General features: G+C 38.0%; 2 protein-coding genes across 2 annotated transcripts in view; both read left to right on the forward strand.

Annotated features, from left to right (window-relative positions):
• The window catches only part of LOC115782303 (protein-methionine sulfoxide oxidase mical3a-like), a 79,634-nt gene extending 76,736 nt beyond the window's left edge, over positions 1-2,898 (forward strand). Inside the window, 2 exon segments of the mRNA XM_030732411.1 lie at positions 726-799; positions 899-2,898. Of these exon segments, the coding sequence (XP_030588271.1) occupies positions 726-799; positions 899-1,083 (259 nt within the window). The 3' untranslated portion in view covers positions 1,084-2,898.
• Positions 2,899-3,832: 934 nt separating this feature from the next.
• Positions 3,833-13,991, forward strand: ttc38 (tetratricopeptide repeat domain 38). Its single transcript, XM_030731725.1, has 14 exons — positions 3,833-3,947; positions 4,449-4,526; positions 4,665-4,746; positions 5,635-5,806; positions 6,775-6,948; positions 7,514-7,589; positions 8,149-8,268; positions 8,413-8,472; positions 8,694-8,732; positions 10,495-10,576; positions 10,991-11,156; positions 12,592-12,751; positions 13,192-13,265; positions 13,655-13,991. The coding sequence occupies exons 1-14, from the start codon at positions 3,918-3,920 to the stop codon at positions 13,740-13,742; spliced, it is 1,401 nt and encodes a 466-aa protein (XP_030587585.1). The 5' UTR covers positions 3,833-3,917; the 3' UTR covers positions 13,743-13,991.
• The last annotated feature ends 830 nt before the right edge of the window (positions 13,992-14,821 follow it).

Genomic DNA, 14,821 nt, shown 5'->3' on the forward strand with positions numbered 1-14,821 from the left:
AGTTTTCATGAATGGAGAAGTTGGTTATATAGACCAAAACTGTCCTGAAGAAACAAACAAACAAAAAACATTGCTATAAAATGTTTACTTTTGCTCTAAAGTTGGCTATATTGAGTTTTTAAAGGGGTTTGATTTGGCTTTGAGCCAGTCTCAAGTGGCCATTTGAGGAACTGCATTTTTTGGCATCTCCACTTTTTGGCTTTGCTTTTCAAAGGTTGCCAATTGTTCAAAATGCATCCCAGCCTCAGGCTGAATTACATTATAGGTTACCTATGCTAAATACCCTAAATGTGATATTATGTCATAATTTTAGTATTTAGCATTTATAACTTGTCTAGACTTTAGAGAAGAAAAGCTTTATTACCTCCTCATTTTATAATTATTATGAGTTTAACACTATTTGCCTCCTTATGAAGGTACTTATATTTCATCTTGCGATATGTGACTGAAGGGGAAAAAAAAACAAAACAATCAAATTATAAAAATATAGAACAACAACTTTATTACATTTGGACCACTTAAATCATCCAATATAATCTCATCATTGCTTATTAAAAGCTTTTAGATTAATAGACCATCATTTGAACCAGCTAGTGCATTTTTGTTTTCATTAAGTCCTGCATAGATAAATGAAGAATCTGATGAAAAATGTTGCTGTTGAAAGCTGTAGTTCATTGTAGTGACACGAACTTATCCCGTTCCTCTTCTTTCATTCTGTTCCAAAGTGCCAGAGAGTTAGAGCTGGAGGACAGACAGAGCCGACTGCAGCAGGAACTCAGGGAACGGATGGCTGTGGAAGGTGAACGCTTGAATGCTAATTAACTAACAGGCTAACAGGCTCCTAATGTTCATATCTGTATAATTTCTTTGTTTCCTCGTTTGCACGCGCTTCTTTCAGACCACCTGAAATCTGAGAAGGAACTGGCTGAGGAGAAGCAGATCCTGAATGAGATGTTGGAGGTAGTGGAGCAGCGCGATGCCTTGGTTGCCCTCCTCGAGGAGCAGAGACTTCGGGAGAAGGAGGAAGACAAGGACCTGGAGGCTGTCATGCTCTCAAAAGGCTTCAACCTCAACTGGGCTTGATGGGAGGGAAATCATTTTGTCAAGTTTTGGGAAAAGGGTTCGAGTCGTTGTAAGATGTCTCAGTCTCTCGTGGGCATTTTTGATATGAATATGTCTGCTGAACTTTGACACAGGCAATTTGCCGAAAACTGTCACACCTAGAGCAGTGAATGTGTGAAGAACCCTCCCAACATAACATGTACACTATGATTGCCTCTGATGTTGGAGCAGTCTGCAGCGTTTACATATCCCCTGCCCGAAGGCAGTACATGTTAATCACTTTGCAGTTATGCTTGCTCTCTCTCAGTCTGTGGGTGGAGAGGCAAGTATATATATTCACAACTTCAACATCCTAACCTTGAAGAGTGGAGGGGGTTTGGGAGAGTGTTTAAAGACTTTATTCTTGACTATTTAAAGGGAAGAATGCAGTTCGGTCCTGCTGATGTAAAGGAATTGTTAGAAAAAAAAAATGTAAGTATGTGCAGTACATGTCACATTTTCAGTGTTACTGCTGCAGAGGTGTGTTTTTAAATGTTGGAGCAAGGTCTCCTGGCTCAGTCTTGTCAGTCTGACTGTACAGACTTACTCTGCTGAAGCTGCCTTTTTTTTTTTTTTTTTTTTTTTTTCCTCCCCCCCACTGACAAATTGACTTCAGCATCCTTCAGAAACCACAAATATACCATGGAAGGCTCCTTTTTTCTCTTTACTTCCCCCTGCGGAGTTAATCACCACTAAGAATCGATCAAATATACTCACGTTTTTATGTATTTATTATCATTGTTTGCGTTAAACAGAAAAACTTGTCTTTTTTGTTTGTTTTGTTTTGCATTCACAGGAGAGTGCCCAGAATCTCGTTATCTTGCACTTGTGCGTATCTCTCATGCACTCATAAGCAACTGCATGTCAGGAATGAAGGCGGCAGGCACATAGAAGAAGACTTATATCCGAACTTTTAATCATTTCACACGACTTGATGATGATGGGCCTCTCCGTGAGATTTCATTGACTGTATATCACACTGATGGTTAACGTTTACAAGTGCTTGCTCACATTTTAGTTCCTGCTTTGTTAAACAGCAGCAAGGTTATACAACTAAAAAGAATCCATGGGAAAGACTGTATTAACAATGGGATGTTGTTAATGATCTGATGTCACTGTTAATGAGAGGACTTTCTGATGGGAAAAGAGTACACTACACAACTGTATATTGCAGTGTTAATACTTTACCTTTGAACAAGATGCCTTTTTATTTTCATTCTCTATACTAAGTTATTTTTTTCCTTTTTTTTTTTTTTTTGGAGGTATCCAGTACTCACATCTGTGTGTTCCACTGGAGCTCATGATTTGTACTTTTTTTAATAAATTTTTTTTACAGCAGGTCCCCAAATAAACACATAAATGGGACCCTAAAGAACTGCACAACCTGCATTCAACACGAATATTGGTTTGATTTATTCGTTGGACATTCTTAGTGGACTAATAGCCTCTTGGCCAACTGTAAAAGTCCAGATGGCTGCTGTTTTACAGTGTAGAAAATACTAGAGGCTATATTTATGACTTTAGGAGCTGTGAATATAAAAAAGAAGTTACATGATTTTCTGGGTTGTTGTTTTAGATGGTGTGTTATAAGTTTGACATGATTGTATTGATATTTATTAACGTGTGCAAATTGTAAAGATATGTAAAGAAAGTGAATCCTAATTTTTAAACTACTCTGTCGACAAAGGACTTGTAATGTAAATGCTTCATGTAGCTAAAATTCATAGGGGTGTTGGATGTATGCTGAAAGCAGCAATAAAACAATGCAGTTCTTTTACCTGTTTGTCCACTAAAATACTTTTAATTGTATGTGTTGTTTTATGAGCAAGAGAGATTTGATCATCAGTTTTTTTTTGAGGGGGGATCCTTCATTCTGCCCTAGCCAGCTTGGGATTCTGTGACTTTCTCTCTGCTTTCATTACAAGCCCAGGCTTAATAAAGGATTAGCTGAGCCTTTCTGCAGATAACGGTAGCAAAGGAATTAATTTCTAAATGCAAATAGGCAGGCTATATAGTGCAGTGTGACTACATAGAATTAGGGAAGTAGTAGAATACTGTACATAAGGTATTAATTTAGCCTTTCTTGTATATTTTGAAGCATATTTAACTTCTGCCTGCCTTCTAACCTGCCAAGTGTAGCTGGTTAGGTGTACTGTAATGCACCTAGACAGCTTAAAATGATCCAACATTTCATTGGTGCACTTCCATGAAATTGGTGGACTTACAAGAGAGAGGGGGTGGGCTGGGGGTGGCTGAAATCTAATAATCTCAGCAGAGGTGGAGAAAATTGATTTTCTTTTTTTTTTCTTTTTTTTTTTTATAAACTGCCTTGGTCAGACATCAAAAACCTAGAATTGCACATTTCATATGTTGGGCCCCCCCTGCCTGCTGTATGGCTGTCATCTATGAAAAACTCAATTTTTCAAGCCAAAGCCAAGATGATTCATATGACATCAAGGCTGTCTCTGATAACTCCCACACTTACCAAGGATATTTTTCTTGTCCTCAGCCAATAAAGACAGCTGGTTCCTCAAGTAAACCCAATGGTATGTGAACAATATTGAAAGAGCTTTTTAACCTTGAAAACTGTGTGGTCTTATAAATGGCAGGACAGTTAGCAAAATAAAGCTTATCCATTCTGAAAACATTACATATTATAGACTCTTTAAACTCTGCTCGTGCACTTATTTTGAAAGGACCACCAATAAAAGGCAACTTCCGACCTATTTTTTTTCTTCAGTTTTCTTTTTTATTGACCGGATATCTGACGCGGTTTTTCAACAAAAAGCGGAGAAGCTGAAGCCGAACCTTTAAAAATGATTTCTTCAAGTTTCAGAGACTGCCAGGTCAGTGACTGTGATAGCAATAATATAGGCATAAAATTTGCTGAAGAGCGCGAGTAAAGAAAACTACATTCGCCCTTTTTTTGTTGCAAAGTTAAGTGGCAGTAGGGATTCAGAGCATTAATGAAACTCAGCAAAACCTAAGCGAAGGACGGGCTGCTGGGATTTAACTATTACTGCTCTGAGTTCAGGGGGAAAAAAGTTTAGGCAGGGGCGTGAAGCAGACAAGCCTGATAAGAAGTAATGCTGAAATGTCCACTATTGATAACTGTGAGTCATGCAGGAGCTTTTACAGAAATGTGTAATTTATGGGGTAATGGGGGTAACATTTAAATTAAATGAACTGCCTTTTGCTGAATAAATTTTTAACCTCTGCCTCTGAAAGTTGTTCTACCCGACTTGGCACGACAGAAAAATTTGCTTTGTTGCAGTGTGTTTGTCAGCAAACAGCTTACGGTGATATGCAATATTAATGTCTACATAGTTAATTTCCGGTCCTTGCAGGCATGGAGGGCGGAGGGGCTTACACTGTCCACCAGCAGTAATGAGGCTTGTAAAATATATGACGCCATACTCACGCAGGTAGCATACTTAACACACACAAAAATCACCTGTCCCACATACACATACCCATACAGTTTGCACACTGTGAGAAACTGCTGTGTGTGTATGAATAATACAATAAGAGCACTTAACATATGAATTGTGTTTGGCCCCTAGTATGTGAAATGGAGGAATGATGACAGCTTGGGAGGAATTGAAGGATGCATTTCTGCTGTCCAGGCAGCTGACCCAAATTTTGGTAAATAGAAATGGAGTTTAATATGCTTGGTTTATTATTTTATATAAGTTCTGATAAATATGGGAACTCATATGGTGCTACTGGCTAGAAGGCAGGAAATCAACAAAAGTTAAGACAAAAATTGAGATATCTGTTAAATTTATATGTTGCTGAAAAACCAAAAAATAAATGTGGCTGTGTTTCCCTGTACTTTAAATAAACATGGAAGAGGTCAGGCCCTCCAAACTATTTCATTGTTAGGTGTAGTTGGAAAGCTTGTCAGTTTGAGCTCCGATCAAGCATTTAGTTGTTAATGCAAATGAATCTACCCTCCTTTGTGCAAGTTCAACACTTATTGATTCTCCTCAGAACTTGCAAGCCGCTTTTTACTTTAGCTGCTGTAAACACGGAAATTGATTATCCTAGTATGTGGTTACATAAGAAAAATTTGAGGTCTTCCGAATTCAACATTACTCACGTCACTAAATAATTTATAAACAACAGGTTACTAAATCAGTTATAAACAACAGGTTTATCCAGTCTGGATAAATTAATAATAAGCACAATTATTTTTGCTCATGTCCTTGTTCAGACCTAATCTTGGACATATTGAAAAGGAAGCATGAAGGTAGCAATGTTTTAAATTTGTGGAGACAGTATGCACTTTTAAAATGCTGGTTAGTTGCAGTTGTTCAGTGGGGGCATACAGCGAAGATGAAAAACTTTTATTTGTGATCTCATGTCGCACATAAACAGAAATAGAACTAAGTAGCTCCTTTAGGGCATCCTTCTTAATATTTAACTTTAGTCCAAAGGCAAAACAAGTGCATGTGATTATTTTCCCCATAGTAACTACAGCAGTTGGACGGTCCAGAAAGAAAAGACCAGTGTTGTTTGTTTTTCCTGTAGTTATGGGCCATGTGATCAGTACGGGCCTGGAGCTGGTGGCAACAACGAGCTCCACCAGGCTGAATGAGCGTCTGTCAAGTGCTGTGAGGAGAACAGTGGAACTTGCCAACAGCCAGGACATCACTCCCAGAGAGAGGCTCCATGTCAAAGCCATGGAGCTCTTCTCACATGGGTAAGAGCCAGGCCACCACAGCAGGAGACGCAGTGAAGAAACAGCCCGCGCTTCATTGGGTTGTGTTCAGGCCAAATTTCGATTTGAATCTTTTCCTGCTCATAAGGACTAAATATACCTGAGATTTGGTTGACAATATGAAACGTGCATCAAACAAAATTTTCTGAAATTGGAGGTTGTGGTTGTGAAATGACAAGAAATCAAATGTGTGTTTGCAAGTGAAATTTTCACAGTAACATGAAGTCAAAAAACAAAACTACATTAACGAATGTAAAAAATATTTAATAAATAAAATTCAGAATCATTTCAAATAATTTTAGTGTCCCTAGTTTAAAAATGAATATGTCACACAGGCCTGCACACTACAAAAGTTTTCTAAGTGCACAAACTGATTTAATCAAAATATTTAAAATGTTAATGATTTAATAATATCAAAATCTTCATATAATGACTTTAAAATTAAGTAGCTTAATCATTCCTGGAAAGTTGTATGCTAAGAGAGACTTTTACATATTTAATCTTATCTATCACTACAGTCTATAGTGCAGTCAGTATCAGAGTAGAAATGAGTTTCACTGTTCCAGAAGAAATAGGTTGAACTCGTGTTTATGTAACACAGAAGTATAAGCATTTTTTAAAATTTATCGTGCTATTTATTTCTACAGTTATTCTGCCTGGCCCCATGTGATTACTCACTTGCCACAAATCATCTTATATTGTGTGCCAAACTCTAATGCAAAATTTCAGTCACAGTCTAGCATGTAATATTTGGATTTTATATTCATTGTCTTATTTCCCTAGGGTATAGTCAGATATATTGTAATATTGAGGAGCCATTTTGTCTCTCAGTATTGTCTATGAGATACTTATACTTTTTGAGGGCCTCTAATCTGCTCACAAAGCATATTGACATTTGTGATTCTCCAGGTGCACATCAAACACATCAAACTGGTTCATTTTTCTTGTAGAAAATTTCCCAAAGCTTGTGAGGTATGGGAAGATATTCTGTTAGACCACCCAACTGATATGCTGGCTCTCAAGTTTTCACATGATGCTTACTTCTACATGGGAGCCCAAATGCCAATGAGGGACTCTGTGGCCAGGGTGCTTCCCCACTGGAAACCACACATCCCTTTGTCCAGGTACAAAAGACAGCTTAATAAAACTAGAGATGCTTGTTTTGGGGTGCAGTCTAAATATAGACACTAAACTTAGCACAAAAAATAAGGAAATTTCTGTTAGGGTTCAACCCACAAATGCATTTTCATCACAAATGTGGCACCATTTAAGAGGAAATAAACAGGCTTTCCAACAGTATGAGATTTATTGGCAAGAAGCATTGTTACAAAGAAATAACTGCCCAGATACAATTTTTCTCACTTTTTGTGCTAAGTTGATTTATTGGGATAATATGGATGCATGAGGCTGTGAAACATATTGGATATAAGATAATGAGCTTGTTTAGAGTCATTTGGTGTGTAATACTTAGCATTTTTATGCTTAAAGTGGACCTATTGTGCTTTTAAACTCTGTTTTGTTATTTTTGAACCCTGCCAGAGTAGCCGTGCATCATAATTTGCATTATCCTTATTTCTATTACACTGGTTCATTCACTGTCTGAAAAGAGCCATTTTAGTTCCCTCCCAATGAGAGTTTTTTTTTTGTGTGTGTGTGCGTGCGTGCGTGCGTGCGTGCATGTGCCCTCAGCTACCTGAAAGGACTTTATTCCTTTGGTCTCCTGGAAGCTCGTTTCTATGACCAGGCTGAGAAAGTGGCCATGGAAGTGAGATTTTCTTCTCTATTATAATCTGTTGTACACGCTGTTGCCATTATTGTAGCACGATGTTTTGAAACGTCCTTGCCTTTTCTGATTGTGTTAGTTTGGCAAGTAATTTTCTGTCAAAGACCAACAGTAATAAACAGCTCATCCAGACCTCAAAGGAAACCAGACTCTTTGAAACTGAATGCGTATTGCATACCAAGTATGACACGAGGGTTAGTTGAAAAGATTGGGGAACATTATTGTATAATTCTTAAATTACACTGCACCTTCCCTTCCCAGACCTGTATTGTATATTGTGTATTGTATATATTGTATAGCATTTAAGTTCAATTATAGGACACTGTATAATACTAGAGAGACACTATCAACCGGAACCAAATTCCTTGTGTGTGTAAACATACTTGGCCAAAATAAACCTGATTCTGATTCAGATTCTGAAATGAAGGACTGTTAAGTGTTTAGAATGCAGTTATTTCTGAATGTTCATTTTACTCTGCTGTACGATATGATTACTTTTCAACATCTATATTGCTTCTTGTTGTTTCAAACTCTTGTGAAGGGCCTTGCTCTGACTCCAGATGATGCTTGGTCAGTCCACTCTGTAGCCCATGTTTATGAGATGAAGGCAGAGTTGGACAAAGGCTTGAAGTTCATGGAAGGCAGAGAGAAAGACTGGGAGGTACTATTACTTTGGTTGTTCCTTTCTGTTTTTGTGATTCATCACATTTAAGTCACCTTGGAGAGTTCTGTAGACGACTGAATTACATTACATATCGAAATATCCCCAGGAAAAATCTTTGAAATCTGTAATGTTTAATTCCAGGTATCTGACATGCTGGCCAGTCATAACTACTGGCACTGGGCTCTATATTTCATCGAGAAGGTAAAGATGATAATGAGTTTTTCAGTCAAGCAGAAAGCTGGCAGTCAGAGTGTTTGTGCAAAATGTATTTATGATATTGTCTCCCATAGGTAATTTGAAGTCTGGGGTTGATTATATTATAAGATTAATTTGTGTTTGCATCTGGGCAACTCAATTTATCCACATTGACTATCTCTCAGTCATGAAGTTATTCAAATTCCTCTTTGTCACCTCCTCCACAGGGGCAATATGAAGCTGCTCTGCAAATATATGATGCTCAGGTTGGTTTCTGTTGAAAGTTTGCATCAAAACTTTAATACTATAGCTGTCTTAATACACACACTGAGTAAATTCAAGCATCATGCACACACCAGTACACAGGGGATGCAGACTAATGCAGTTTGATGTGCTTGTTGTGAGTCAAGGTAAGCGTGAACAAAACTGAAAGTCAAATCCATATTCATATGTCAGAGCCAAGGAACCACCCACACTCATTTCAGTGTCAACTGCCAAAGTAGATTATTATTTTTTTGTGATTCTCTAAAAATAGAAGAGACAATTTGAAAGTGCATCTCTTTGATGTCCTGTACCTTTAGAAGAGTACTTCCCAGTTATACTTTTGAACACAAAAGAAATTCTTACATCACTTTAGAAGAAATTCACCAACATCCTTCCTTCCTTCTTTCCTTCCTTCCTCTGAAAAATTTAATTACATGACACTTGTATATTAGAGTTGTGGTCAGAAGTTTGCATACCCAAAGCAGGAATGGTTTTACAGTTGGAGGCCACTGACATTTTCCCTCCTCATCTTTTCTGACTGTTTCCTAGTTTTGCATTTGGCCAGGGTCAGCGGTACTGGCAGAATGAGGCGATATCTACAGACCCTACAGAGGTTGTGCAGGCAGTCCAACTCCTCCAGGATGGCACATCAATAGGTGCCATTGCCAGAAAGTTTGCTGTATCTCCTAGAACAGACTCAAGAGCATAGAAGAGATTCCAAGAGACGGGCAGCTAGTTTACGAGAGCTGGACAGGGTCGTAGAAGATCCTTAACCCATCAGGAGGATCAATATCTGCTCCTTTGTGTAAGGAGGAACAGGATAGCACTGCCAGAGCCCTACAAAATGACCCCTAGCAGGCCACTGGTGTAAGTGCCAGTGTCTGTAAGAAAACCCAAACTGTCACCCACAGTTGAGAGGAAACTTGGTTAGGATGTTTAGAACAGCCCAGGAAGGTTAAAGCCTGCCACGAACTAGAAAATGCTGGTCAGACGAGACAAAGATTGAGCTGTTTGGCCACAATGATTAGATGTATGTTTGGAGGAGTAAAGGTGAGGATTTCAAACCTAAGAAAACTGTACCATCTGTCAAGCATGGTGACGGTACCATCATGCTCTGGAGCTGTTCTGCTACCAGTGGTACTGGTACATTGGACAAAGTGGATGGAATAACGAACAAGGGGGACTACCTCCAAATTCTTCAACTTCATCTCAACAGCTAGATGGTTGAAACTTTGACATAATTGGCTGTTTCAACAGGATAATGATTTCAAGCATACATCAAAACTGGTTTTGGAATGGATAAAGCAGGGTAGCATTAAGCTTCTGGAGTGGCCTTCCTAAATCCCCAGCCTCAACCTTATAGAAAATTTGTGGACTATGTTTAAAAGGTCTGTGGCAGGAAACCACCAAGAAGAGCGGTCAAATGTCCAGCCAGAATTATGACAGAGGCTTGTTGATAGCTAGCAAAAGCTTCTGGTCGAGGTACAACTTGCTAAGGTAACAAATATTAGTGGGGGTGTATGTATTTGACCCTGTGTGAATCAGACAAAATTCAAAATAAATTTGAACTTGCGCACCTAATTCTTGTTTTTCATTAAAGATGTACACTGTACAGTCTTTCCACCCTGGAGAAAACGGTTCAAAGAAATCATTTAATGCCCCAAATTACCATAACATTCACGCCCATGATGAGTGTATGTAAATTCTGACCACAACTGTAAAGTGTTTAAGATGAATAGTGACAGTGTGTCCTGTTCACCTAAGGTATTCAGACGTTGTAAGGCCTCGGGATCCATGCTGGACATTGTAGATGCCAGTTCGTTGCTTTACAGATTGGAAATGGAGGGTAAGATATTGAACAATATGAATACTAAAAGACCATCTTTGAAGACTCTAATCAGAGTCTGATTAAAATTCAGGGAATTATGTGTTTTTTGCTCATAGAATATGTTTAAAATTATGCCAGCTGGCATGTTGAAAATGCTGCAACATTTCTTAATGTGTTACTAATGGGCTGACGGGCAACTGGAACAAATAATTTAAGACACTTTAAGACTGTATGATGTTGAGTGTTCACCTAATGAGGTGAGATAATCTCAGTTGCCATACTTCATTAATTTGAACCTCAAAGTGCTTTGTTAGAAAGTAAGGTAATTAACTGAACCTCTGACCACTTTTTTTTTTTTTACTCTTTGTTTTAGGGAGGAATTTACAGCTAACTGTGCACGCTTTAAGCAATACTGGTGTGTTTGTGTTTCAGGAGTGTGTGTGAAGGACCAATGGCAGGAGCTGCTCCAGGTAACTCAGCCTCACACTGATGATCATGTGACCTTGTTTAATGATCTCCACTTCCTCATGGTGTCGCTGGGAGCTAAAGAGAGTGGGACTAGCCGGCGTCTGCTGGAGGGCCTTCAGGAATTGGCTAAGTAAGTTCCACGCCATTTCTTCTCTCCACTGCACACCTCAACACTCTGTCAGCCTTACATAAGAGCAACACAAGCCTTATGTAAAATGGAGACAGAAAGAAGACTGAGCGTAGGATGCGAGAGAGAGAGTGAACACAATCAGAGAGAGGGGTCTTCCCTCTGTAGCAGATGCCTCTGAGGAGTTCTGTGGTTCCAGTGACCTGTGCTCTTTGTTTTGTCCAGCATATAAACCAGAGAAAAACTCCCATTTAAAGCCGGTCCTTAAAGTTGTTGTTTTCACTATTGAGAAATTTTGGACATTTTTTGAAAGTCAGTTAAGTAACACATGATTATTTTCTCCTCATTGCAGCTTTTCTTTGAGTATATCAGACAAGCTGCATGCATGTTCAAACTTTGCAGTTATTTAATTCCATCAATTGCATGTAGCATATTGCTTTTGTTACCTGGGTTTTTGGAGGATTGCACAGTTTAAACTCATCCATATTTTTCCATGTGATAATTACACAGTCAGAGGCAGTGACTCTAAATATTTGCTAATCCGAGAAAGCTGCAGTACAGTGAAGGGAATCCTTCTCAGATGTCTGTGCAGTGTTTCTATTAGATTGACTTCTGTGGGGAGGAGGCACTTTTTCCTGGTGGCTTTTCTCTTCTTTAATTATTTTTTTTTCCAAAGACAAATCTTTGAGAGTCACTTCTTCACAGTCATTTTAGACAGACTAACACTTTTTAGAAGCTTTTAATGCAATTACAGTAACATAACAAGTTTCCTTTTTGTTATATTCACTTCACTGGTCTCTCTTCTGCTCACTTTTTCTCCATTTGTGTGAGGAGGATAGGTTCAGACACAAACATAATAACTCTGTGAGGAGAGAAACTAACACTATAATAAATGACAGCAAAACCTTCTAGAGATTTCCATGCTCTGCTAAAATGAAAATAAAAATAAATTCGTTGAAAAACATAAATATTTCATTTTTGGATTTTGTTTCCAATTTTTTCACCCTTTGGCTTTTTGCAGTGTGATGTTCTGTTAGGGGATGGGCTGCCCCTCTGAGGCAGTGGAAGGGAAAACATTGGTGTGTCTTTTGCAGTGCCCTCGACACCATCGACAGTCTGTAGAAATAAACTAACTTTTAGCTTTACATTTTGCCATTACATATGGCTCATTTTATTCATTTTCCAAAGACTGCAGCCTTAATGTCTGATAAGCAGAATTTGGCTGTCATGTTTGTTTAAAATCTCTATAAATAAATTAACTTTAAATGCTTTTTGAAAGATAAACTGGATTTCTCAAAGCACTACTCTCGCAAATTATTTATGGATGATACCTTCTTTGAGATGCAACATTAACCTTTTTTAACTTGCTACTATGTATCTTTTATCCTTCTTATTATAAGAAATGTTATATTTTTTTAACCACGCCTTTCTTTTACAGGGAGCCAGGAGACAATCAGCAACATCAAATGGCTGGGACTATAGGAATACCAATGTGCCAGGCTATGATGGAGTACAACCAGGGCAACTACAATCAAACTGTGGAACTATTACACCCTTTACGCTACCGCATGGTAGACATAGGTGGCAGTGATGCACAGGTAAATCTCACAGAATTTATTAACTGATAAACAAAATCAAATCTCGCCGAACAGCAGCTCTCCCACAGTTGGAACAGTTGAAAATCTTTAAGCCTTGAGGCTTTACTATCTTTGGATATCATTGCTCATACGTTATTCTGTTTTCTTGTGCAAAACAGAAATCCTTGATGCTGTAAAAACAGGTCAGAGGTTAGGAGCGCTGTGCATAAAAGCTGCAGCTTTTCAGTCTAAGAACATACCAGATAGTGTGAGAATGTGGAGTGCAGTGCACAAATGTATGAATAATGAACTCTTCTGTTATTTTTGCTCAGAGAAGCATTCTCTAAGGTGTAACAGTGTACATGAAATGTTAAATACAATCTTAACACAAAGTGGTAGAAAGACTGTTTAGAACTGAGAGCTTTGTGTTTAATTATGTGTTTGTATATTGCTGTTTTTAGAGGGATCTGTTTAATCAGCTGCTTATTCATGCTGCTATGAAATCGGAAAATAAGCACCACCAGAAACTGGGAAGGTAAGGAATAACAGGGATTTCAGAGCAAACATGCTGTGATTCAGTCGTTACCAGTTTCAGCACTTTGCATCTTTGCCATCTGTGTTTTTGCATGGAAATATGCCAGAGAGGTTGTGTGAGGGGAAGAAAACCTCATCTCTGATTGGACCACTGGTATTCCTCATGATATTGTAGATTCTGTTGGGAATACTGTCCACTCCAGTTTTTTTTTTACTACTTTCCAAGGGGATGCAGGGCACAAGTTGCTTTCATGCTCCCATTATGTAACTGACATTCTGTGTCTGTACACCATGTTATACTTTCATTATTGATCAACTTAGCCTCTCAGCCTGTAGTCTCGTTGAATCTGTGTTCATGTCTTTGCACTGTCTTGTGCTGAATTTTCCCAGATGTCTTCTGGTAGAGCGTGATGCCGTGAGGCCAAACTCCCCTCTGACCCATCGCCTGATGCAGAAAGCTCTGGCACTTCACAACTAGAATGATGGCAAGGTGCACAAACCAGTTCCCATAAAAATAAAAGCAAAACAAAACAAAAAATCTCATGTGCTGGTATTTGGATGTAGAAGAGTAACTGTTGTTGAGATAGTGGAAACCTCTTGTGTAGAACTCATTGTAGAACAAGTGCCCTTTTACGATGGAGCCTCAAAGTATTCAACATTTAAGACACAAGTGTAAGATCAATCATGTCACAAAAAAATGTGTAAAATGTAATTATGTAAAATGATAAATGTATAAAGTGATTTACCAAAATATTCATTCCAAATTTGTGTTTTTTTTGGTCATTTTATAATAATTGTACATATATATTTTTTATAATAGCAGTTTTTATATCTTATATTACATGACAGTGGTGATGTAAGTGATGTTTTCCAGGCAGTCTCCCTGACCTCTGTCTCTGAAGCACACATACACATAAACTGCTACCAGAATTAGCATTGAAAACAAGAGCACAAACAATGTTATCGTGAATCAGTTATCTCTCTGCATATGTATTTAAACAATACACCGACAAATAAACTAACATTTGCTTTTATAATCATTATATAATTGTTTAGCTTATCAGGGCTTCAGATAGATTAGCTAACATTGCTACAGCAGTAGCCACGTATGAATTTGAAATTAATTTCACATTGTTATTAAGAGATTTCCACTCATTTAGTAGCAGCTGTTGACCTTGGTGCTACAGGCAGAGAATTAGCTGAAAGGTGGGAGGGTATTGATAACACCATGTCAAAAGTGACATTAAGAGAAAAGAAAAAATTGTTAGGAAAAACAACATTTTGAAATAAAAATGCCTGTTTTGAAATTGATGGCCCAAGTAACATTTCAGAGTCAGCTGAGCTTGATTCAATTTCTCTGATTAGAGTTTTAAAAATTATTTATTTTAATACTGAACACTGATGCTCCATATTATTATTGGTGACCTTTCTCAAAGTTATGATGTAATATTAACAACAGGCTGACAATTTCCATGATTAATGCCATTAAAGGTGTAATGCGCAGGCTTTTTAGATTTTTATAACAATCAGTCTTTGGACTTTTGACAAAATTCCTCA

The sequence above is a fragment of the Archocentrus centrarchus genome, chromosome 6 (genome assembly GCF_007364275.1).
Source record: "Archocentrus centrarchus isolate MPI-CPG fArcCen1 chromosome 6, fArcCen1, whole genome shotgun sequence".
NCBI classification, from domain to species: domain Eukaryota; kingdom Metazoa; phylum Chordata; class Actinopteri; order Cichliformes; family Cichlidae; genus Archocentrus; species Archocentrus centrarchus.